General features: G+C 44.9%; 1 protein-coding gene across 2 annotated transcripts in view; it reads left to right on the forward strand.

The window, feature by feature from the left end:
• Window positions 1-25,373, forward strand: part of NPAS2 (neuronal PAS domain protein 2) — a 363,736-nt gene that overhangs the window by 119,363 nt on the left and 219,000 nt on the right. For both annotated transcript variants that reach the window (XM_033949438.1, XM_033949439.1), the window contains exon 5: window positions 7,264-7,353. In XM_033949438.1, the coding sequence (XP_033805329.1) occupies window positions 7,264-7,353 (90 nt within the window). The remainder of the gene's footprint in view (window positions 1-7,263; window positions 7,354-25,373) is intronic.

Raw genomic sequence — 25,373 nt, forward strand, 5'->3', positions numbered from 1 at the left:
AGTTAAAGGCCCACTGTTTTGAAACTGCTTTCAATTCTTAACTCCCCCTCACTGCGGTCAGATACCTATACCCACTATAGCCTCCGCAACCCTGGAATGGAAAACTGCCAATGTTATCCCATTCCACAAAAAGGGATGCAGGTCAGGTCAATACGTCATGCTCTGTCCCTGGCAGGTTGAAATCCAAGTTAAAGGCTCACTGTTTTGAAACTGCTTTCAACTCTTAACTACCCCTCACTGTGGTCAGATACCTAAACCCACTATAGCCTCCCCAACCCTGGACTGGAAAACTGCCAATATTATCCCACTCCACAAAAAGGGATGCAGGTCAGAAGCTGAAAATTATAGTCCGGCGAGTCTCGCATCAATAGTGAGTAAACTCATGGAGAAGTTGATCAAGAACAGATTGGACACATTTCTAGATAATGAAAGATTAAGGGATCCCCACCAGCATGACTTTACAAAGGGAAGGTCTTGTCAATCCAACCTGATAAGCTTCTTTGACTGGGTAACGAAAAAACTGGATGAGGGCGAGTCCCTGGATATCGTGTATTTAGACTTTAGCAAGGCTTTTGATAGTGTTCCACACCGTAGGTTATTGAACAAGATGTACTCATTAGGACTAGGAAAAACACTGACAGCATGGGTACAAGACTGGCTTAGCGGCAGACTTCAAAGAGTAATAGTGAATGGTATCCCCTCACAAACGTCAAAGGTGACCAGCGGAGTGCCACAGGGCTTGGTCTTGGGCCCGATGCTATTTAATATCTTTATGCTGACGATATATTATTTTTTCCCCAGTAAGTAAAAAGGTACAAGAAATAGATAAGTGTATGCAAGGTTACATGGAGAGGATTATGAAATGGATGAATGCTCATGACCTAAAATTGAATGTTAACAAAACTGAGGTGGTGATTGTACAAAACGCTAAGGACTGTGTTGAAAAAAAGAGATGACAGTGTTGGGGGTTTGTTCAGGATGGTTACAGGCAAACTGCACATGTTGTGCAGGCTAACCAATGCTCCAGCATGATGACTTTCGGACTGTGGTTGCAAGCCTTAATTTTCAGTAGACTATTGTAATGCACTGTATTTGGGTGTTGTAAAAGTTAAGAGTAGGACTTTGCAATTACTAATGAATTCATCAGCTAGGCTTATTACTGACGCATCTAGAATGACACACATAACATCGATTTTGAAACAGTTGCATTGGTTGCCAGTACAACAGAGAGTAAAATAGAAAATACTTTCAATAATACACTAGATCCTATATCATGCAGCCCCAAATATTTTTCAGGAATTGTTAGAAGTATATCATCCAAAAAGGACTTTAAATTAAGAAGCAAGTATGAAATTAATATTGAACAGAGATAGGAAGATCTCACATTCCAAGATAGGTGATGCTATGTTGTCAATAGGTGGAATGAAGCTTTGGAACACCTTACCCAGGATCTTTATGTTTATGTGCATCTAGAGTTTGTTTTAAAAAATTGCTGAAGAAACATTTGTTTGTGAATGCTTTTATATAAATTAATATATGCACAAGAGATGTGAAGTGTAGTTTGGTTCTGTGATATGTGCAAATTTTGCTTTTAGATGTTTTAAAAATATTAAGAATTTATTTGATCGTCGATCTTCTTATAATGGGGAGATTTGGAGTAGATGTGATTTTTAGATGTCATATGTAAGTCTTGTTTTTACTTATTGTGTATGTTGTTATGTAAACTGCCTAGGTTTTTAGGCGGTATAAAAATTTTAAAAATAAAAACATTCATTTATTGATGCTAATTGGCATTAATTAGGATTTGGGTGCAGATCTGCCTGCATGCCTGAACACCTTTGCAACTCAAAAAAGGATGTGGCTATGGGAGGGGTGGGGCAGGTCAGGGTCATTCTCAAAATATAGTCACAGTGTTTTATAGCCTACCGGGTTATGCGTCCAACTTGCATGCCAGGATTTACACTGTCAGGCTTCAGCAGGCAAAGTCTTCACAACCAAAGTTGGATGTAGGAATCTGCGCTAAACATTATTTTACAAAAAACCCCAACACTCAGTACGGAGTACCTTTTATAGAATAGCACTTAGTGTAGATTCTTTCCAATGCACTAACTTTGGGGACTATTTATTTACTGAATCTGACCCCATATGGCTTTCTTTCAGCAATTTAAAAGACACAGACAAAAAGGCAGAACCAGTCTAAGGGTTCTGAGAGTGGTAACCCAATGATGAATACACCTGTGAGAGCCAACACAACTTTGGAATAAAGTAATAATACTAAATATTAGTGAGAGTGGGTAACCTCAGTGTGGAGGGTCGGCGAAGGGAGACTATTTGGACTATTATGTCACCCCTTGTTTCTTCAGCAAGATTCATGAAGACTTTTTGAAGCCATGGTAATTTTGGGGAGTTGGCTGGGGGGGTTCTCAGAGTGGTTCCAATGATTGATTTTCACCTGTGTGATATTAGTTATTTCACTGTGGTATGTCACATATTTTGATTTAAGCACACGTGCGTGAGGTACCCGATGATGGTGTGCAGGCAGATGTATGTTTGCCTTTGCTTTGTTGTGTGAAGTGCTGGAGAAATTCTCCCTTCGCTGACCCTCCACACTGAGGTTACCCACTCTCACTAATATTTAGTATTATTACTTTATTCCGAAGTTGTGTTGGCTCTCACAGATGTATTCATCATTGGGTTACCACTCTCAGAACCCTTAGACTGGTTCTGCCTTTTTGTCTGTGTCTTTTAAGTTCCTGTGGCAGTTTGGAGTTGTGTAGGGTTTCTTTCAGCAATGGCTTCTTTCTTGCCACTCTTCTATACAGTTCTAAAACAACAGCAAAGGCAAGATCTACCCATTTGTATCTAGTAGTTAAATATTATTTCCATACAGGTCAAGTTTGTGGAGTGGTCTTGAAACTGTTAGTAGTCAGCATTTTCCTCTGTCACAGCCAGAGATCTCTATCCTTCTTTGAATATGATCTTAGGTCTCTTTGGCAGGCTCTGTAATGCACAGCTACTGACCTCTTAAGGTGAAGTTAACTTTCTGAGACTTAGCGAGGACCACTATGTTTATTACAATCTATATTAGACATTTTTAATTTTAATGAGCAGCTTGCACACATTTACATGTGACATAGCTCATTAATGTTTGTTGCACATTCTGTAAAGTGTTTTAAAGTTATTGTTAATGTTCACTGAAGTGTCACCAATAACAACATGTTAATGTGCTACTAATATGCGTTCAGCCAGAGATTCATTATTCAGTGCACACTATGGCCCTGATTCTATAAAGGGTGCCTAAATCATGCCTAAAGTTAGGCGTGCTTTAGGCATCCAATCTAAGTAGTTAATCAGCTAATTAAGGGTCTTAACAAGCGATAATTGGTACTTAGACATCCAAAGTACGTAGACGTCACTTTGTAGGTGCAGCCACAATTTCATGGACACCCATGTTTAAAACTTGCACCTAACTCAATAAGCCTGGGCGTGGAATGGATGTGGTTTTGGCAATGACTCAATTTGGGCATCCTTTGATTCATTTACGTAACACTGAGTGACCTAGGGCGTCAATATGATGCCTATATTGTAGACGAATGAAAACCAAGTCTACTTCTGAACTTAGTTTGGGCTTCGAATAGATCCGAGTTCTATAGACGAAACTTAGACACTCTTTGGACGTTCTTGCAGAACTTAGGCACAGTTTGGATGTCCTTAATGTGATCTGCTAAATAGCTCTCTCGGTTTCTATTTTTGCTTTATTAAGCTCAAAATACATTTAATAAGGCACAACATAAACGGGGCACATCAAAACAGATATATTGCAAGCAAAACCTTCTATTTTTGTGGACAAACAGCAATGATATTTGCTAATTAGAGGAAAAGATCCAATAACTGAAGCACAGCAAATGAAAAACATAGCTTTAGTTTTCTTGCTAAAAAGCTACCCTTTTTTTCTGACTAAGCAGTGCTCCAATCAGCTCATTCTTGAAAGCAAAGAAAGCACGACAAAAATATATAGATTGCATACATACCGTATTTTTCCGCTCCATAAGACGCACCTGACCATAAAACGCACCCTAGATTTAGAGGAGGAAAAGCCAAGAAACAAAATTCTGAACCAAATTGTGTACTTTGTCCCACCACCCTTCCCTGTCCCCCCTCTGGTGGTCTAGTGGTAGGCCGGGACAGGGCAGGTAGGCCTAGTGTCAGGCAGGTAGATAGATAGGTAGGCCTATTGGCTGGCTGGCAGGCAGGCAGGCATTGGGGCGCTCAGACCGCCAGGATGTCTATCTTTATACCACATTTTTGACCAAAATTTCATCCAAGTCTGAAACACCCAGAACAAGACCATTTGGATGTGGAAGAGGCCAGTCCTATAATGGACTAGCCACCCAGACACGGCAACAGAACAGTGGGGCACTGCTAGCTTGCATCTGATTGAACCTAAACTTCTGGGCACATGACGAAGGAGGAGGCTGCCAAAAAAAGAAGCAAGGCATTGGATATCTTTGGGAAATCCCTTCCAAGGGAGAGGAGTGAAGAGGCTCTGCTGCTATGGGACTGGGGGAGTTGCAGTGCTATTGCCTGAGGCCAACTCCAGAGACTTTCCAAGAACCTCTCACCCAGGACTTCTAGTCCAAGAGTCTTCTAACTTCTAACCAGCTGCAGCTCATATAGGTCCTGTGTTTCACGGTCCAGGAGCCACTAAATCAGAGTATGAAAAAAGTCATTTTCTAGCCATGGCAAAGTGACCTTAGAGTGTGGGAAAGACCCACCTAAGAGGATGCAAAGGCCCCTTTTTGCTGCAGCCCAAAAGTTTCTCACCCTTTAAAATTCAGGAAATGCTCCCTATTATACTTGGCACTGGGTTCTTTTCTGTATGAAAAAAGGGGTCTATTTACCAGGGATTAGGCTGCAATAGTAACAGTAGAAACTCATCACAAAAATGCTCAAGTAAAAGAGTATAGCCTCTTAAAACAAACTATTTTATTACAAAGTAAAAAGTATTGGAGAGACCACTGGGGCCCTGTGCTTTAGGAGATCCAATGCTGCCACATGTCAGTAACTTATAGCTGGAACAAGCCAACATATGTTTTTGAAAAAGAACTGGTGTGCTGCTGGCCCACATTATCATTGGCAATCTCTTCCACCCCACCCCCACCCCTGGCACAGTTTCACTGGCAGTCTCTTCCACCACTGCGGCACAGTATCTCTGGCAGCCTCTTCCATCACCCCCCCAGGTACCTTTTTTAATTGCACTGTATCGGCAGGAGCTTTCTGTGCTCCTGCCCTTCCCTCCGTAAACCGCTGCCTCCTGATGTCTTCCTTCAGCTGTAGAGCGGTGCAGAAGTCAGGCGTGAGCTTTTCGCGGCCTGCCTGATCCTGTGCTGTTCTCTGAATAGCTTCTCGTCCCATGAGAACTGACGGAAGCTATTCTAAGAGCAGCGCTGGACCAGGCAGGCCGTGAAAAGCTCGTGCCTGCCTTCTGCACCACTCTGCAGCTGAAGGAAGACATCAGGAGGCAGTGGTTTATGGAGGGAAGGGCAGGATTACAGAAAGCTCCTGCCGATAAAATGCAGTTAAAAAAGGTACGGGGTGGGGGGTATTCGCTCCATAAGACGCACCCTTATTTTGGGGGGGGGGAAAAGTGTGTCTTATGGAGCAAAAAAAATATAGTAACTTTATTTGCAAAATCTTAAAAACAGAAAAAAAACAGATACAGACCTTATGGCTTCAACTTCATTGCAAATGGAGGTTTGCAGCTGCACAATGATGACCTCATTGTGAGATCATCAGGGTGCACCTGCAAGGTAGAATGCCACAATTAAAACATGTGTTGGGGAGCTGGTTTGGATTTGAACTTATGACCTTTAGAAGAGGAGCACAGGGCTTTTACTTATTGAGCTATAGCAGCTTCCAGGCTTCTGACTGCCCTGGGATATGATAAGCCAGAGATCTGCTAAGCCAGGGGTGGCCAAGATGTCCATCACGATTGACCAATAGATTGCGAAGGTAACGCGAGTCGATCGCGGAGCCCATCCTGGGCTCCATGATAGACTCACGTTGCCTTCGCGTTGTACCTGCTTTCCTATGCTGTAAACAGGATACAAAAACATCGGGCCGACCTGCCTTCCCCCTGATGTCAAATATGATGTCGGAGAGGAAGTTCCAAGCCAGCTAATCGCTGCCTGGCTGGCCCGGAACTTCCTCTCCAACGTCAAAATTGACATGGGGGGGAGGGAAGGCTGGTCGGCCTGTTGCTTCTGCGTCCTGTTTACGGTGTCACGAAGCAGGGAGAGCTTAGAGCTCTGCGGCTGTGGCTTGGGGGAGGGCAGGGAGAAAGAAAGAAAGGGGGCAGGCAGGGAGACAGAAGGAAATAAGGGAAAAAGAAAGGGGGGACAGGGAGACAGAAAGAAAGGGGGTATTGAGAGAGAAAGACAGAAAGAAAGGGGGCATGGAGAGGGAAAGAAATGGGAGCAGGGAGACAGAAAGAAATAAGGGGGGCAGGGAGAACAATTGTACAGCATGCTTGTTTGTTTTTTAATTGGACAAAAAAGCCAATTGAATGCACCTTTTTCATCCTATGTTACCTATTTTTCTGCTCATGGCCTTTGAGTTTGCTCACTTCTCTAACCGCGGCTAACTGCTGGTGAAATGTAGCTATTTGCTTAATTTTAAACTCATGAGACCAAATTCAATGTGCAGTTACTTAGGGCTAAATTCTATATATGGCAACCAAATGATCGTCATAAAAAAGCACTATTCTCTAAGCCTCACTTGAAGTTATAGAATAGCGCTTTCGTCAAGAAAGAACCATAACTAAATTTAGACGTAGCTGTTTGCACAAAAGAAAACGGGGTGCAAATACATGCATCTAAATTTAGGAACAGATACCGTTATTCTGTAATTATGCATGTAACTTAAAGTAATGTCCCCAATCCACCCTGCCCATTTCAGCACCTTCTTTTTTGACTCGCATGTAAAATTTAGGCATGTAACTTGTAAATTTTAATTAGTGTCAATTATTGCTCTAATTGACTTTTTCAATTAAATTGTGCATACAATTTGGGTACACAACCAAAATTGTGTGTACAATTTTTAGTGCTTTTTATAGACTTTGGGGGTTAATGTGAATTTTATTTGTGGTGCTTTTAAACTTGAGCCCACATTATTACTTGCAATATTATGGTTCTAAGTGGTGATGTCAATGTCGAGCAAAAAAATCCAACGCAGCAAAAAATTCCCTTGTATTTTGTTTCTCAGGCACTAGATGGATTCGTAATAGCTATAACTACAGATGGAAGCATCATATATGTTTCTGACAGTATTACACCTCTTCTTGGACATTTGCCGGTGAGTAATCATCTCATTTATAGGGAAAGGGTTTGGGACTTATATACCACATTTTTGTAGTCTTTTTACAACCACATTCAAAGCAATTTACATACAGGTACTTCAAGCATTTTCCCTATCTCTCCTGGTGGGTTCACAATCTCTCTAATGTACCTGGGGCAGTGAAGGATTAACCCCCCTTTTATGAAGCTGCATTAAGCTTTTTTATCACTGGCCAGGGCGGTAAACTCTTTGACACTCATAGAATTTCTATGAGTATCAGAGCTAATTCGTCCATGGCTGGCAATAAAAAAGCCTAATGCGATGATTTGCCCAGGGTCACATGGAGCAGCGTGGGGTTTGAACCCACAACCTCAGGGTGCTGAGGTTGTAACTCTAACCACTATGCCACACTCTCCTCTCCTTTAGGTCTTTACTGTCTATGAACATTCACAAAAATCCAAAATTAAAATCATACAGTGATGTCTGTGTTATTGCTTTCAGGATTGTAAGGTCTCACATGTCTGCTATGGAGCAATTATCAAACTACCTGTGGTCAGGACTCATGGAAGGACAGAGAGAGATGTTGGTTGGGGAAGGGAATGAGGTCCGGAGGAGAGGAAGCGTGCAGGAGGCAGAAAGTATTTGGACTCGTGGAGATAGAGAGAGAGAAAATGAGAGATGGATGGGGAGGGCAGAAAGGTGGGAAGGAGAAATGTCACACTTAGGGGAAGGAGGAGAGGGCAGAGAGTAAAAAGTTGAACTCAAGGAGGGAGAGAGAGAGATGTTGGTTGGGGAGGGAATGAGAAGTGTGCAGGAGGCAGAGAGAAAGAGATGTTGAACTGGTGGAAAGGAGAGAGAAATATTGGATACAGCAGTAAAGGGAGTAAGAGTGATGCACCCTGGATCTCTCTCTTTTCCCCACTCTCTTGCAGCAAGTGAGGGAATGAGAAAGACAGTGAGAGAGAGAGAGAGGGAGACATATTGCCAATGGGAGTGGAGGAGAGAGGAAGAAAAGTTGGACTCATGGAGGGTCAGAGAGAAAGAGAGATGTTGGTTAGGGAATAGAATGAGGTCTGGAGGAGAGGAAGCATGCAGGAGGAAGAAAGAAATAGTGGATGCACAATCAGAAGGAAGTGCAACCAGAGACTCATGAAATCACCAGTCCGCAAAGGTAGGAAAAATGATTTTATTTTCAATTTAATGATCAAAATGTGTTAGTTTTGAGAATTTATATCTGCTGTCTATATTTTGCACGATATTTGTCTATTTTTCTATAGTTGTTACTGAGTGACTGAGTGCATATTTTAAAGTCATCTGCTTTGTGTTTTTTTAATTTAGTGGTTGCCATTATGTATTAAGATTATACTGTGTGTATATGAAAAATGGATGGAAGAAATTGCATTACAATTAGTACTATTATTATGGGGGTGGGGATCAGGGGCGTAGCCTGGTCAGGTCTGGGGTGGAGCTTGGGTGGGGGTACTCGGTTGATATTTATTAGACTTAGGGAGTACTTGGCTTGAAGAAGCTGAGAAATACTGGGTTTCCTGCCTCAGTTCAGGAAAGATGTGAAAACAGTCTTATTTGCACGTCGATTTATGAGGTTATAAATTTGCTTGAGGTGTGTTTTATTGAATACCTTTTTAATTGTATGATCTGCTTTTTTATGTAGTTTTTATGATGTTTTAAACTTGTTGTTTTTGTGGGGGTTTTTTAGCTTTTGTTATATAGATTTTGTATTTTTTATGATTTTTGTCTTGTTTTGGTTTTTGATTATGTATGTAATTTTGGAACCCACTTAACATTGTTGGATTTGTGGATTATAAATCCTTTTAAATTAAATAAATAAATAAGTAAAATAAAGTTAGGATGAATTCTAGCAGGAGGGGGCTTGGGTTTCTTTTGTGGAGCAGGGGGAGGGGGGTGGTTGCTGGAGATTTTTTGGATCAGATTGCAGAGCGAGGAGGAGGAGTTTTTAAAGTATAGGTTTGTTTGTGAAGAGTGTCCACGTGGTTTGGAGTTATGATTTGTTGGGTACCAAGTTTGAAAAGGTTTTCTTATTGTTTGGCAGACTTCGGTTAGGTTTAAAAGGCCTAAAACAGGGGTGTGAAACTCAATCACATAAGGGGTCGAAATCTAAAACTTAGGCTAAGTCGCTGGCCAAATTTTTTATTAAGATATTTAGGGGTCCTTTTATTAAGGTACGTTAATTGATTTAGCGCGTGCTAAATGCGTACCTTAATAAAAGTACCCCTTAGTCTTAGTAGAAGTATAGGGTTACAACCTCTCAAATCCCATGCCTGCTCTGTGATGTAAACAAAATAAATAAAAAAGACTTTTCCTCTCTCTTTTAGGTCCTAGTTCACGCTTACTATCTTAAGAGCAGCTCTGGCAGGATACACTTTTCAAATCTGACATATTGTAATCACAAAACAGAAAATACAATTATTTTTGCTAACTTTTGTTGTCTGGTCATTATTCAAATTACATTACATTACATTAGGGATTTCTATTCTGCCATTACCTTGCGGTTCAAGGCGGTTCATGTTGTGGTCCCAGGCTCTGGTTGTCGTCTGATAATGCGCACCCGTCAGGATTTCACACACATGCCACCTGGACATAATTACACGCAGCTTATTAAACCCAAGTTTATAAACACTTGTCTCACTTTCCAGAAGAAACCTTAAAAATGTTTTTTTCTCCTTACATAAAATAACTTTGGAACAAATGAGGTTTGATTCTTCAAAACTTGTTTTAAACCTGGGAATGAGGCCTAAGTGCCAAGAAAAAGACTAGAACAACCTTGAAATTTAAAGATAAAGTATTTTAGAAATCAATCTAACATTGTCCTCCTCACTTGCTTCATATCTCTTGGTTTGTCAAAATCATTGGGTGTAAGAGAGTCACAGCCAAGTTTAGTACGATTTTCCCAATATGATGGAAACTCCAAACTTCTCAAAAAATGTTTTTAATCAGGCAGACGAGTTTTTAACCAGTCCCGTACTCACTCCACCATCGACTCATCTGGCCCACCGGCAGACATTAAAGCAGCCTGCAGAGGATCGCTGATCAACTGTAGCGATCTTAGCAGGCTGCCGTCGGCCTCTGCAGCACGTTCTGTGTGCTGCGATCCTGCCCCATCTCTGACGTATGGTACCGTGGCAGAGGGAAAGTACTGCTGAGGCTACGGCAGCCTGCTTGGATCGCTACAGCTGACTGGCGATCCTCTGCAGGCTGCTTTTAATGTCTGCCAGCGGGCCAGTTTCAATGCACATCATTTGGCGGGCCAATTTACACCGCGGGCCAGATTTGGCCCATGGGCCAGAGTTTGACATGTCTGGCCTAAAAAGATTAGGAATAGTGCATGGTACCACTTCATGATTTAGGTTTAGTATTCTGCAGTGTCTGTTGGAGGTGTGGAGAATGGGAGGATTTAAAATTAGCTGACTGGAGATTACCTTGACGCGGTTAAATGATCGCTGGTTGTTAAATGGTTGATTGTCCACTGATGTATTGTGGATGTGCGGGTAATGTCTCTTGTTCTCAGTATGGATTTCAGTTGTTTAAAGAACTGTGCAAAGAAGCATGCTAAGAAGCATATCTTTGGCTTTAACCTTAGGCATTTAATAGGAGTGTCGGAGAGGCAGAACGACTCTCCTACGCCAGCATGAATCACTCCCCTTCTCTGCCGACACTGGATCTCGGTAGGGCAGCTCCTGGTTTTCAATGGAGCTGCCCTGTATTTAAGTTTGATGTTTTTGCACTCCCATTAATGATAGCAAATAGCAGGAGCATTTGGGAGGGAGGGCGGTGGGAGGCGGAGCGCGGAGCAACTCTCCCATGCCAGCCTGACTCACTCCCTTCTTTTGCAGATGCTGGATCCCAGTGGAGCAGCTTCTGGTGGCAGTGGAGCTGTTCTCTGTGGGTAAAGGGGCTGTTCACTATACTAGTTTCCATAGCCCAATCTTCTGTTAATTGATCAATATCCAGATCAGTAAAAGAACCTCCCAAGCTTTAAAGCCTTCTCTTCCCACACATCCACTTTAATTTTACCCTGACTTCCAAACATTTTGATTCAGTCCATCCTTTCTCAGGCCATTACAAAGATTAAAAACAAAGTAAAATGATCTGAACATTGAATTGGAACTATCTTATTTATTTTAAACTGATATTGTTTCTAATCATCATCTGAGAGAATATTTTGACCTTTAGAAGAAACTGTAGCCCAAAAAAACTATTTTTTTTTACTCAGTTAGCAGGTCCTTGCTGTATGCATGTTTTCTTTTTAGTAATCCTGTCAGTTGCTAGGGCACTTCACAGGATAGAAACAGAAGAACCGTTTTAAGAGAAGGATATGTAATGAGTGATGCTTTTAATGGCCAAGTGGGCTTGAGAGAACTTGTGACTATATTTTTAGGACATCCCATCTCTTCTGAAATAATGAAGTGCTTTTCAGAACAATTTAGAACATATCTAATACCAGCACTATGATTTCCAAACTATGAATAGGATCACTTGGCAGATTGAAAAGAAACAAGTTTCATTTTACTTTTAGGATAACATAGAAGGTCCCCTTTGTTTTCACTACAGTCACAAATAGATACTTTAAAAACTTTTTTTTAAAGTACTTGTGTACTCCAATGTCCATGTTGTTGTTATCATCATCATTATTAATCATTAATATAGCACATACCAGATGTACACAGCACTATACAGAGACCCATAAGAAGCTGTTCTGCTCCTTTGAGCTTACATTTGAGTTAGGATAGACAGACAAAGTACACAGATAAAAATGAACCATGATAGGAAATAGCTGAACTATGTGGATTATGGGTGGGCATAATTGAGAAAGGAAACATTTAAACTGAGTAAAACTACAAGCAGTTCTGTCCTTGGTCCCTGCACCATAAGTAAAGAAATACAATTAAGTATGGCTGTCTATAATCTTCCTATAGAAAGGAGAAAAATTATCACATTATTTTTTGTACTAAGGGAACATTCTGACAGACATTTGCCACACACACATAATATAGCCACCAAGAAAGTAGGATACAAAATGCCACCCTTTCATTTGTCAAGAAGTCATCTAATATAAGAAAAGTCATGCAGAGTTAGACCAAGGGCCAACGAGGTGGAACAAAGACTCTGGATGTCTTAGAGGTTGTTTTATGGATAACAATTTATTGATATAAGAATCCAGACAATATTATTAAAACATCCATATGTCACTAAAAATCCATATCAATAACCATTAATGATGTCAAATGTAATCTTGTATCGGACCAACTACTATTAGTTCGTGTTTCGGCCTTCTTGACCTTCCTCAGGAGACCTTAAATAAACCGATGAAAAAATTTTGGGGAGGGAATTGTGTCTCATTGATGTATATGACATGAATGTGAAATCCCAGTGAACAATGTGATGATCTGAAATCAATATTGAGCGAATTGTGACAGTGAAAAGTGAAATGAACTACAATGTGGTGGAGAAAAGAGAAGTGCGACTATATGTGATGTGTGTAATAATAAACCAACAAAGCCAATTGCCTTCTGTGTGGGTCTGAGTGAAAGGATGTATGCGTGGATTGTGCTACTAACTAAGATCTAGCATGTACCTTGTATGAACTGTAGAATTACATCATCTGTTAGAATGAGAGAGAAGATGATAATAGGATCCAGGATGGCGTTGGGGTCGGACTGCTGAAGCAGAGCTGCTTACCAGTGCTCTCTTTTCCGCCTGTGCATTCCCCGGCTGAGCTGACTTCTTGCTGTCAGTTTTTTTCCTCCTCCGGCGGGTGGTTTCCTGCTGGAGTGTTGAATTTTCTTCTGTTGGCTTTTTGGGCCACATCTACAATGGGGAAGAGGAAGGGAGCTTCCCGGCTGAATCCTCCAGCAGCTGGAGGCGCCAGAAACTCTGTAGAAACGACGCTGGACTTCAGAGCGACACATCTACAAAAAGAGACAGCCCTGAACTTAGGAGGAACACAGAATCTTTCTGTGAACCGTAGTTTTGATTGGGCTTCTCTTAGCCCGATCCAGGGGTAGGCCTCTCTTCAGCCCAGGAGAGCGACGTCTTTGGAGGAGCAGGTAACCCAGCTGATCAGAGATGAGGTACAACTGGCGAGCCCTGGAGAAGCAATGGGAGGAAGATCTCTGGAGAAGAGGATTCCTCCTGAAGCCCAGTCAATGGCATCCAATACAGATGTGGGTAAGATCTTATCCTCTGGGACTAATAGTGATCATTTTGAAGAGTTGAGTAAACCTGCAGTAGTAAATATGAACGAATTGTAACTATGGACTCCAACCTTAAAAAAGCAGTTTCTATGGTACGTTCCGATTGTTTATCAACTCCCAGGTTAATGTTCATGGGTTAATGTTAAAAGAACAAAGTGAGAAATTACAGAAGCATGAAGAACAAATTGATGCGATTAAAACCCAAGAATTGGAGATTGTTAAAGAAAGATCTTCTATTTAAAGAAAATTAGAATATATGGAAAATAAGCAGAGAAAAAATAACTTGAGATTGATGAATTTTCCTAAATCTCCATTAATTCCTTGAATAGAAATGGTCTGGAGATATTTGAAAGAGACTTTGGGCCTCTTCTATTAAACTGCGCTAGCAGTTTTCTAGTGTGGGGAACCATGCTGAATGGCCTGCACTACTCCCGACGTTCATATAGTTCCAATGAGCGTCAGGAGCCATTCAGTGCGGCTCTCTGCACTAAAAACTGCTAGCGCAGTTTAATAGAAGAGGGGGTTTGTTAATTCCAATGGAAAGTTTACCACCAATAATTAGAGCTTAGTATATTTCCTTGAGAAATAAACGGGATAGCTCTACCCCTACAGGACCAGAGGAAGCTGAAAAGATGGATGTGAATTTAACAAATTTTGGGGAAAACTCACTGGAAGTGATAACTGAAAGAACTACATTCATAGTAACATTTGCATTGGAGTTTGATAGAGATCTGATTCTCTGCATTTACTTTAGACATATGAATGATACCTTTTAGGTTCTTCAATTCAAATGTTTCCTGACATTTCTCAAGTAAGAACATAAGAAGTTGCCACCACTGGGTCAGACCAGAGGTCCATCATGCCCAGCGGTCCGCTCCCGCGGCGGCCCATCAGGTCTGTTACCTGTGAAGTGGTTCCTGACCATTTCTGTAACCTACCTCTATATCTATCTGTAACCCTCAATCCCCTCATCCTTTAGGAACCTATCTAAACCTTCCTTGAAACCCTGTAGTGTGCTCTGGCCTATCACAACCTCCGGAAGCACGTTCCATGTGTCCACCACACTCTGGGTAAAAAGAACTTCCTCGCATTTGTTCTAAACCTGTCCCCTCTCAATTTCTCCGAGTGACCCCTTGTACTTGTGGTTCCCCACAGTCTGAAGAATCTGTCCCTGTCCACCTTCTCTATGCCCCTCAGGATTTTGAAGGTTTCTATCATGTCTCCTCTAAGTCTCCGCTTTTCCAGGGAGAACAGCCCCAGCATTTTCAACCTGTCAGCGTATGAAAAGTTTTCCATACCATTTACCAGTTTAGTTGCTCTCCTCTGGACCCCCTCAAGCACTGCCATGTCCTTCTTGAGGTACGGCGAACAGTACTGGACACAGTACTCCAGATGTGGGCGCACCATTGCACGATATAGTGGCATGATGACTTCCTTCGTCCTGGTCGTGATACCCTTTTTAATGATACCCAACATTCTGTTCGCTTTCTTTGAGGCACATTGTGCTGATGCTTTCAATGTTGTGTCCACCATCACCCCCAGGTCTCTTTCAAGGTTGCTCACCTCTAGCAGTGATCCTCCCATTTTGTAGCTGAACATCGGGTTCTTTTTCCCTACATGCATGACCTTGCATTTCTCTATGTTAAAACTCATCTGCCACTTTTTTGCCCACTCCCAGTCTCGTTAGGTCTCTTTGCAGGTCTTCGCAGTCTTCCGTGTTTCTAACCCTGCTGCAGAGTTTGGTGTCATCAACAAATTTAATAACCTCACATTTCGTCCCCGTCTCCAGGTCGTTGATAAATATATTGAACAGGAACGGTCCCAGCACCGACCCCTGTGGAACTCCGCTCGTGACTCATTGCCAGTCTGAGTAATGGCCCTTTACTCCAACCCTCTGTTTCCTACCTGCCAGCCAGTGTTTGATCCATCGGTGGACATCCCCCTGCACCCCGTGGCTCCACAGCTTCCTAAGCAGTCTTTCATGAGGTACCTTGTCGAAGGCCTTTTGGAAGTCAAGGTAAATGATGTCTATGGATTCCCCTTTATCCACCTGGCTATTTATTCCCTCAAAGAAATACAGTAAGTTTGTGAGGCATGACCTTCCCTTGCAGAAGCCGTGCTGGCTTGCCTTCAGTTGTCCATTGTTTTCTATGTGTTTGTAGATTGTGTCCTTGACCAGTGCTTCCATTATCTTTCCCAGAACCGAGGTCAAGCTCACCGGCCTGTAGTTTCCCGGGTCACCCCTTGATCCCTTCTTAAAGATGGGCATGACATTGGCTATTTTCCAGTCCTCTGGGATCTCCCCAGTTTTCAAGGATAGGTTACAAATTTGGCGTAGTGTTTCCGCTATTTTGTTTCTCAGTTCCTGAAAAGGATTAGGTCCCAATTCCTGCCCCATACTTTCTCTGTCTCTGTCATTTGAAAGTCAGATGCATCTGGGGACATATTGTAGAGGCAAGAAATGATCTCCAAACATGTCCAATTTTATTGTCAGCTTCACATCCCTTTTATATCATCTAAATCAGGGGTGCCCAACACGTCGATCGCGATCGACCAGTAGTTCAGGAAGGCAACGCGAGTCGATCGCGGAGCTCATCCCGGGCTCCGTGATAGACTCGTGTTGCCGTCCTGATCTACCGGGCCGATCAGCCTTCCTCTCCAGTGTTCTCTCTAGGGCCTTTTAGCTGGGCGGTCCGCCCATCTGTCATCTGCTGCCGCCGCTGCTGAACATTAAAAAAAACCGGCTTGGAGATTTCAGCCCGTAGCAACTTATGCTCCGTGGCTCTAACGTGTGCGTGCCGGCTTACCTTCTCTTCCCTCCGAAACCGGAAGTTATGTCCGGGGGGGGGTGGGGGAAGAAGGGAAGCCGGCACGCACATGTTGAGAGCCCTGAAGCAAGCGTTCGCTATGGGCTAAGGCGGAAGACAGGTTAGTGAAGCATTTGCTCTTCTTGCTGCCGGGTCCTGCCTACTTTCTGTTTCCGCGAAGGCAGGACCCGACAGCACTTCCCCCAATAGGTCGATCGCGATCTTGGGCCAATCAGCCTTCCTGTCCCCGACGTCAGAATTGACGTCGGGGAGAGGAATGCTGGTCTGCCGAAGCAGGGAGAGCTTGGGGCGGCGTCGGCTTTCGGGCCTGTTATTGGTGGAGGTTTGGGTCCTGGTCCCCGATGGCAGTGGCTTGGGGGAGGGCAGGGAGAAAGAAAGAAAAAGGGCATGCAGGGAGACAGAAGGAACGAAGAGAAACAGAAAAAAAAGAAAGGGAGGCAGAGAGAAAGAAAGAGCAGGGAGAGAGGAAGGAAAAGTTGGGGGAGGGAACGAAGTCTGGAGGAGAGGAAGCATACAGGCTAAAAGAAGGGAAGAAAGATTGGATGCACAGTCAGAAGAAGAAAGTGCAACCAGAGACTCATGAAATCACCAGACAAGGTAGGAAAAATTATTTTATTTTAAATTTAGTGATCAAAATGTGTCTGAATTTATATCTGCTGTCTATATTTTACACTAAGGTCCCCTTTTACTTAACCATTATAGAGTTTTTTTAGCGCAGGGAGCCTTTGAGCGTCGAGAGCAGCACTGGGCATTCAGCGGAGCTCTCTGTGCTCTAAAAACTGCTATTGTGGTTTAGTAAAAAGGGAGGGGGGGATATTTGTCTATTTTTGTATGGTTGTTACTGAGGTGATAGTGCATAGAGTCATCTGCTTTGACCTCTTTGAAAAACCCTGGAATAGGAATGATAATTAACATTTTCTTTGCGTACAGTGTGCGTTGTGGTTTTTTTAAATTTTATTGTTGGTAGATCATTTTGACTTGGTCATTTTAAAAGTAGCTCGCAAGCCCAAAAAGTGTGGGCACCCCTGATCTAAATGAATCAGTGTTGTCAGCATGTGACCTAAACACAAACCATATATGGACACAGGTCACATGAAACTTTAAAAGAAATAACTAATTACATGGGTAAGGGTCGTCAGCATTTTTTCTATCTCAAGACTGAAGTCCACAGAGGGTGCTGTGGTCAGCAGAGCTTTTTTCTTATCTAAAGCTGCTTGCAAATACGGCTTATAAAAACAATTGAATTCACTTCACAACAAGTTAAGAACATATCTTTTCAAACATAAATGTCCTTGTACTATTTTCAAAGAAGAAAAGACAAACAGGGTCTGGCTTTCTTACAGCTTCAAAACATTCTATGGAAAATTACCAAGATACTGATACGTGTCCCTTCAATCCCCTCTTATCCCAGGACAAGCAGGCAGCATATTCTTAACGTATGGGTGACGTCACCGACGGAGCCCCGGTACGGACCTTTTTAACTAGAAAGTTCTAGTTGGCCGCACCGCGCATGCGCTGGTGCCTTCCCGCCCGACGGAGGAGTGCGTGGTCTCCAGTTTCTTCGTTTCCGCGGAGCGAAGAAGACGCATGTGCTTTCAACGGCCGTTGAAAACTCTATTTTGCCTTCCCGCTCGCGATTTTTTTTGATCCTTTTTGTTCTATATTTTGTCTTTTGACTTTACTTTCCTTTTCAAAAAAAAAAAAAAAAAACTCGTGTCTTTTCTTTGCTTTTTTGCAGCCGGCCCCGGCGGGGCCTGTTGTAATCATACAAGCCTCCGGGTTTGATTTCGCGGAGGCCGTGTTTCCCTTCATGCCCCCGCAACCGGGCTTCAAGAAGTGCCAGCGGTGTGCACGCCCGATCTCTCTGACTGACCCACACAACTGGTGCCTTCAGTGTTTGGGTCCAGAGCATCGGGCTGACACCTGCACCCGCTGTGCAACTCTCAAGAAACGCACACTTAAGAACCGGCAAATACAGCAAAATATTCTTTTCGGTGCCGGTTCTACCATGGAGCAGGCCCCGACGTCGACGGCACCGCCTAAATCGGCACCGGCCACATCGACACCGCCTGATCCTCCTTCGGGGTCGATAGCGCCAGGTAAGCCGGCTAAGAAGCCTTCCACTTCCCTTGAGCGACCTCCTGTTACAGCGGTGACACCGGTTCTTCCGACGTCCCGCCGATCCCGTAAACGCTCCGCTCCGATTACGGTGAGTGCCTCGTCATCGGCCTCCTCATCGCCGGAGCGTCGAGCAGCACCTATGGTACCGAAGAAATCTAAAGCGGTACCGGTGCCCCCATTGGAGGACCGGATCTCGGCCATCCTCCAGGACAAACTTCAGGAGCAGCTACAGAAGCAACTCCAACAGCTCCTTCCAACCATACTGGCACCGCTCCTTCCGGTACCAGTCCAGACCGAGCCTGGTACCGCCCCACCGGTATCCACCCCTTCGGTACCGCTGAACACATCCATGCCGGTCTTATCTGCTCAGCCTGTACTTCAGACTTGCTCGGCAGAGGACCCGACCCAGGCCCCAGATCGACGCCGGTCATCTCGGGACCGGGATGGGCACCATTCCTCCAGGGACAGGGATCGACGCCGGTCTTCATCCCCCGGCACCGTATCCATGCGATCTGGCAAGTCCCTTTCTAAAACACGCCATACTGAACCGGCTGTCAGGGACCCAGACCTGTGGGAGCAATCCCCACTCGGTACCGAAGAGGATGCCTCTTCTACCGATGAGGAACCCTCTATGGCTGAAACCACTTCCAAGCCAGAGCAATCCTCCTTCACGAAATTCCTTCGGGAGATGTCTGCGGCTCTCTCCATCCCACTTGAGTCCGACTCCAAGAAGTCCCAGGCATTTTTAGAAGCCTTGGACTTCGACCAACCTCCCAAGGAATTTCTTAAACTCCCCGTACATGATATCCTACGGGAAACATTTTATAAAAATTTGGAAACCCCACTGACTGTCCCAGGTGCCCCTAAAAAACTGGACAGTTTATACCGGGTCATCCCGATCCCGGGATTTGATAAAACCCAATTGCCCCATGAGAGCCTCCTCGTAGAGTCCACTCTAAAGAAATCTCAGGGATCTAGTGTGTATGCCTCCACCCCTCCTGGCAGAGAGGGAAAAACTATGGACAAATTTGGAAAGCGCCTATACCAGAATGCCATGCTGGCTAACAGAGCCAACAATTACTCGTTTCATTTTTCATTTTATATGAAACACCTGGTCCAACAACTTTCTGCTTTGGAAAAGTATATCCCCGAGCGTAAAATCCCACTTTTCCAACAGCAGATTTCCAGCCTCCTTCAGCTCAGAAAATTTATGGTGCGCTCGATTTATGACTCCTTCGAGCTTACTTCACGAGCCTCTGCACTAGCTGTAGCCATGCGACGCCTAGCCTGGTTGAGGGTGTCTGACCTTGATGTGAACCACCAGGACCGTCTCGCCAACGCGCCCTGCCTTGGTGATGAACTTTTTGGGGAATCTCTTGATACCACAACACAAAAACTTTCGGCTCATGAGACCAGATGGGACACCCTCATTAAGCCGAAGAAGAAGACTCCACCGGCACGACCATACAGGCCTCAGTCCTCTTATCAACGTCGATTCTCTGCCAGGCCGCTGAATCCTCCTCAGCAACAATCCCGCCGGCCTCGCCACCAACAACAACAACACACTCAGGCTCGTTCTCAGTCCCACCAGGCGACCAAGCCTCTCCCTTCGACTAAAAACCCTCAGCCCTTTTGACTCCTTTCTCCAGGGCATAGCCAGTCTCCAACCTTCCATGCCTCTTCCTCAACCTATCGGAGGCCGCCTCACCATCTTCCTCCACCGCTGGGAGGCCATCACGTCAGACCTGTGGGTTCTCAACATCATCCGTCACGGATACTCACTAAGGTTCCAAACTCTACCCATAGATCATCCTCCCGTAGAGTCTGCTTCTCACTCCTCCCAAATTCCTCTCCTCCTTCGGGAGGTCCAATCCCTTCTCCTCCTCAATGCCATCGAAGAAGTTCCGCAAGACCAGAGGGGTCAAGGTTTTTACTCCCGCTACTTCCTGGTACCCAAGAAAACGGGAGATCTTCGTCCTATCCTCGACCTCAGGAACCTCAACAAGTGTTTGGTCAAGGAGAAGTTCAGAATGCTCTCCCTTGCCACACTTTATCCTCTTCTCTCCCAACACGACTGGCTATGTTCCCTGGACCTCAAGGAGGCCTACACCCACATTCCAATCCATCAGGCTTCACGTCGCTACCTCCGATTCAAGGTTCAGAATCACCACTATCAATACAAGGTGCTGCCCTTTGGTCTCGCATCATCGCCCAGGGTGTTCACCAAATGCCTGATTGTGGTAGCGGCCTTTCTCAGGTCCCACAACCTACAAGTGTTCCCCTACTTGGACGATTGGTTGGTGAAAGCAACAACCGCTCCACTTGTGCTGCAATCCACTCACCACACCATCTCTTTCCTCCATCTCCTGGGGTTCGAGATCAATTATCCCAAGTCGCATCTGCTTCCCACGCAGCGCCTTCAGTTCATCGGAGCTCTTCTCGATACCAACTCCATGAGAGCGTTCCTTCCTGCCGACCGGCACCGGACACTGCTTCACCTCTGTCGACAGGTACTCCTCCAACCGTCCATCCCTGCTCGCAAGATGATGATTCTTCTGGGTCACATGGCCTCGACAGTCCATGTGGTTCTTCTGGCGCGACTCCATCTGAGAATACCACAATGGACCCTCGCCAACCAATGGTCACAGACCAGGGATCCTCTTTCTCATCCCATCTCTGTAACATCATCTCTTCAGCAATCTCTTCAATGGTGGTTGAACTCCTCAAATCTTTCCAGGGGCCTCCTTCTTCATCCGCCCCCTCATTCCATGATCATCACCACAGATGCCTCCCCCTATGCTTGGGGAGCTCACATGGGGGATCTACGCACCCAGGGACTCTGGACCCCTCAGGAGCGTCAACATCACATCAATTTCCTGGAACTCAGAGCCATGTTTTATGCTCTCAAGGCCTTCCAGCACCTTCTCTATCCTCAAGTTCTTCTCCTATGCACGGACAACCAAGTCGCCATGTACTACATCAACAAGCAAGGAGGCACCGGATCTCGTCTCCTTTGTCAGGAGGCCCTCCGAATTTGGACCTGGGCCACAGCCCACAATCTGTATCTCAAAGCCGTCTATATCCAGGGCGAACAGAACTCCCTGGCCGACCGGCTCAGCCGCATCCTTCAACCTCACGAGTGGACCCTGGATCCTCCCACTCTCCACTCCATCTTTGCTCGATGGGGCACTCCACAGGTGGACCTCTTTGCAGCTCCTCACAACCATCAGCTGCCCCAGTTCTGCTCCAGACTCTTCTCTCCACATCGTCTGGCCCCGGATGCTTTCCTACTCGACTGGACGGATCGGTTCCTCTATGCCTTCCCTCCACTTCCTCTGATGTTGCGGACCCTGTTCAAGCTCCGCAAGGACAGGGCCACCATGATTCTCATCGCTCCTCGGTGGCCCAGACAACACTGGTTCCCCCTCCTGCTTCAACTCAGCGCCAGGGAGCCCATTCCTCTTCCTGTATTTCCTTCTCTGCTTACGCAGCAACATCAGTCTCTGCTACATCCCAATCTGTCTTCCCTCCACCTGACAGCTTGGTTTCTCTCGGGCTGACCTCTCCAGCAAACTTGTCTCAGCCGGTCCGTCGCATTTTGGATGCCTCCAGGAAACCCTCCACACTCCAATGTTACCATCAGAAGTGGACCCGGTTCTCCGCTTGGTGTCTCCTTCATCATCACAATCCCACCTCCCTGGCGGTGGAAACTGTACTGGACTATTTGCTCTCTCTCTCCGACGCTGGCCTCAAGTCGACCTCAATCAGAGTGCACCTCTGTGCCATCACTGCGTTTCATGAGCCTATTCTTGGAAAACCCCTCACGGCTCATCCTCTGGTTTCCCGGTTCATGAGAGGCCTCTTCAATATCAAACCACCTCTTCAGCCTCCCCCCGTCGTCTGGGACCTCAATGTGGTTTTGTCAGCCCTCATGAAACCTCCTTTTGAGCCTCTTGCTACTACCTCGCTCAAACTTCTCACATGGAAGGTGCTTTTCCTCATTGCCATCACCTCTGCCAGGAGGGTTAGTGAGCTACATGCACTGGTCGCCGATCCACCGTTCACTGTTTTTCACCATGACAAGGTGGTTCTGCGTACCCATCCTAAATTCCTTCCTAAGGTGGTTTCAGCCTTTCACCTCAACCAGTCCATCGTACTGCCTGTCTTCTTCCCTAAACCCCATTCTCATCCTGGGGAACAGGCTCTTCACACGCTGGATTGTAAGCGTGCCCTGGCGTACTACCTTGACCGTACCAGGGCTCACCGCTCCTCTCCTCAACTCTTTCTGACCTTCGATCCTAACCGTCTGGGTCACCCTGTATCTAAACGGACGCTGTCCAATTGGCTTGCTGCCTGTATTGCGTTCTGTTATGCTCGAGCTGGCCTGTCGCTGGAAGGAGCTGTCACGGCCCACAGGGTCCGAGCTATGGCTGCTTCTGTGGCTTTCCTCCGCTCTACGCCTATTGAGGAAATCTGCAAGGCGGCCACTTGGTCTTCAGTTCACACATTCACTACTCACTACTGCCTGGATGCCTTCTCCAGGCGGGATGGACACTTCGGCCAATCTGTGTTACAAAATTTATTTTCCTAATGGCCAACCATCCCCCCTCCCTCTCTGTTAGCTTGGAGGTCACCCATACGTTAAGAATATGCTGCCTGCTTGTCCTGGGATAAAGCACAGTTACTTACCGTAACAGGTGTTATCCAGGGACAGCAGGCAGATATTCTTACGACCCACCCACCTCCCCGGGTTGGCTTCTTAGCTGGCTTATCTTAACTGGAGACCACGCACTCCTCCGTCGGGCGGGAAGGCACCAGCGCATGCGCGGTGCGGCCAACTAGAACTTTCTAGTTAAAAAGGTCCGTACCGGGGCTCCGTCGGTGACGTCACCCATACGTTAAGAATATCTGCCTGCTGTCCCTGGATAACACCTGTTACGGTAAGTAACTGTGCTTTACGTCATGAAAATGACATCATAAATACACAGCATGAGCTGGAAGGGAGTGATACTCTAGATCAGTGATTCCCAACCCTGTCCTGGAGGAACACCAGGCCAATTGGGTTTTCAGGCTAGCCCTAATGAATATGCATGAAGCAAATTTGCATGCCTATCACTTCCATCATATGCAAATCTCTCTCATGCATATTCATTAGGGCTAGCCTGAAAACCCCAAAAACAAGAGTGCAGATAATAATAGAGATTATAACAATAAAAAGGTCTTTTACCCAACCCTGCATTCAACTAAAGTGCTGATCCCAAGAATTGGATAAATCAGAGTTACATTTGAGCTCAGCAAAGAGGTCTGCTAATGGCCATAGTAGGACCTATATTGTCAGGAATAAAAATACAACAGCATAAAATACTGGGAAGAATTTTACAGAATTCTTAGCTAGAATCATATCTAGGGCCACACGATTTTGAAAACCATCTGAGAAGTGGAGCCTAATTGATCAGCAATACTCCTTGCAAGACGTCCCTAGAATAGTTCACAAAGCGTTGCTGATTATAATAAATTTAATTAATCCGATCAACATTCTTATTAATAGTAATAAAGGGAATAAGGAACTCAAACCCAGCCTTAACCTGAGCTTGGGCCTTAAATTCATCTGGGACCCCTCTTGGGACCCCTATAGCATCTATGTATACATGTGATCAGAACAACCAAGGAGATCAGATTTATGTGAGACAGAAAAGAGGAAAAACCATGTGAATAGGAAGGATGCCTTTCAGAAAAATATGCAGGAGCATGGTAACCTTAGCTAAAGTGCACTGGCCTATCCACTGGCTGGGTAGCTTAACAGGGAGCCAAAAGTCTCCATAAAGCCAGTAAATATCAAATCTGATGCAGCAACAATGGGGCATACCTATGAGCCAAGACAGAATAATAACCTGGGGGTAAATTACCTACAAAATTACCCTGTGTCAGATTAGAAACATGACATGTGTAATTGCCCTTATAGATGGTAACGGCAATATCAAGCTTTTGCTGTCCTGGCAACAAAGGGTATTTAGAACACCACAGTTCACAAAGGGGATAGGTAAAATTAGAGGAGGTAGATAGAGCCCATAAGAAAACTGATGGGTCAGATAGCTAGACCCACCCTTAAACCACATGCCCATAATGTACATACCTTCATCAGTAGGTCTAGGGTTGTCAATAGTAAGAGAAAGCTTAATAATTTGTGCAGGAACACTTTTCCTATAACAATTTCCAACCTTATGAAAGGTCATACAAGTAAGCAGTGATTTACCATTTTGGTCCACCTTTTTTCAGAGTATTTTCTGGTTTATAAGCCCAGTCAGTATCAATATTCCACCCTACCGCTCCCCAGAATGCACACTTATCCCCCCCAACGTGAGTCAGTAACATATATATATATATATATATATATACATATGTCTTTAGTTTTAGGAATCTCTGAGGACCAATGGCACAGCCTTGGGATATCAATTGATGAACAGTCCACAATGTCACAATACTCAAAGGAGAAGGTGGCAACTTGCACACTGCTGAAATTATACCAAAAGGCAGTATACTATCGGTCTTTTCTGGATTCCAATTGAAGGACAGCCTTTGCGAGGGAGTAGTCCAGCTTGATGTCATGTTCGCAAAGAGGTGCCGGGAATGCTGTTTACAGCAGGAGTGTCATTTACAGATGGGTATGGGCAGAAAGTGTCGTGGACCCAAAACACATCATCCCTGTAGACCAGTGTTCCCGCTAAGCTGCGTTGGCCTGCGCTCGCGCACAAAATATTACATCGCAGCGCAAAGTTTCTCTTCACAGCGCACACACGCGTCGGTAAGGTAAGGGGACGCATTGGGGGGATTGCACTTCCCCACAATTGCCATGCTT

Source organism: Geotrypetes seraphini, chromosome 6, assembly GCF_902459505.1.
Source record: "Geotrypetes seraphini chromosome 6, aGeoSer1.1, whole genome shotgun sequence".
Taxonomy (NCBI): Eukaryota; Metazoa; Chordata; class Amphibia; order Gymnophiona; family Dermophiidae; genus Geotrypetes; species Geotrypetes seraphini.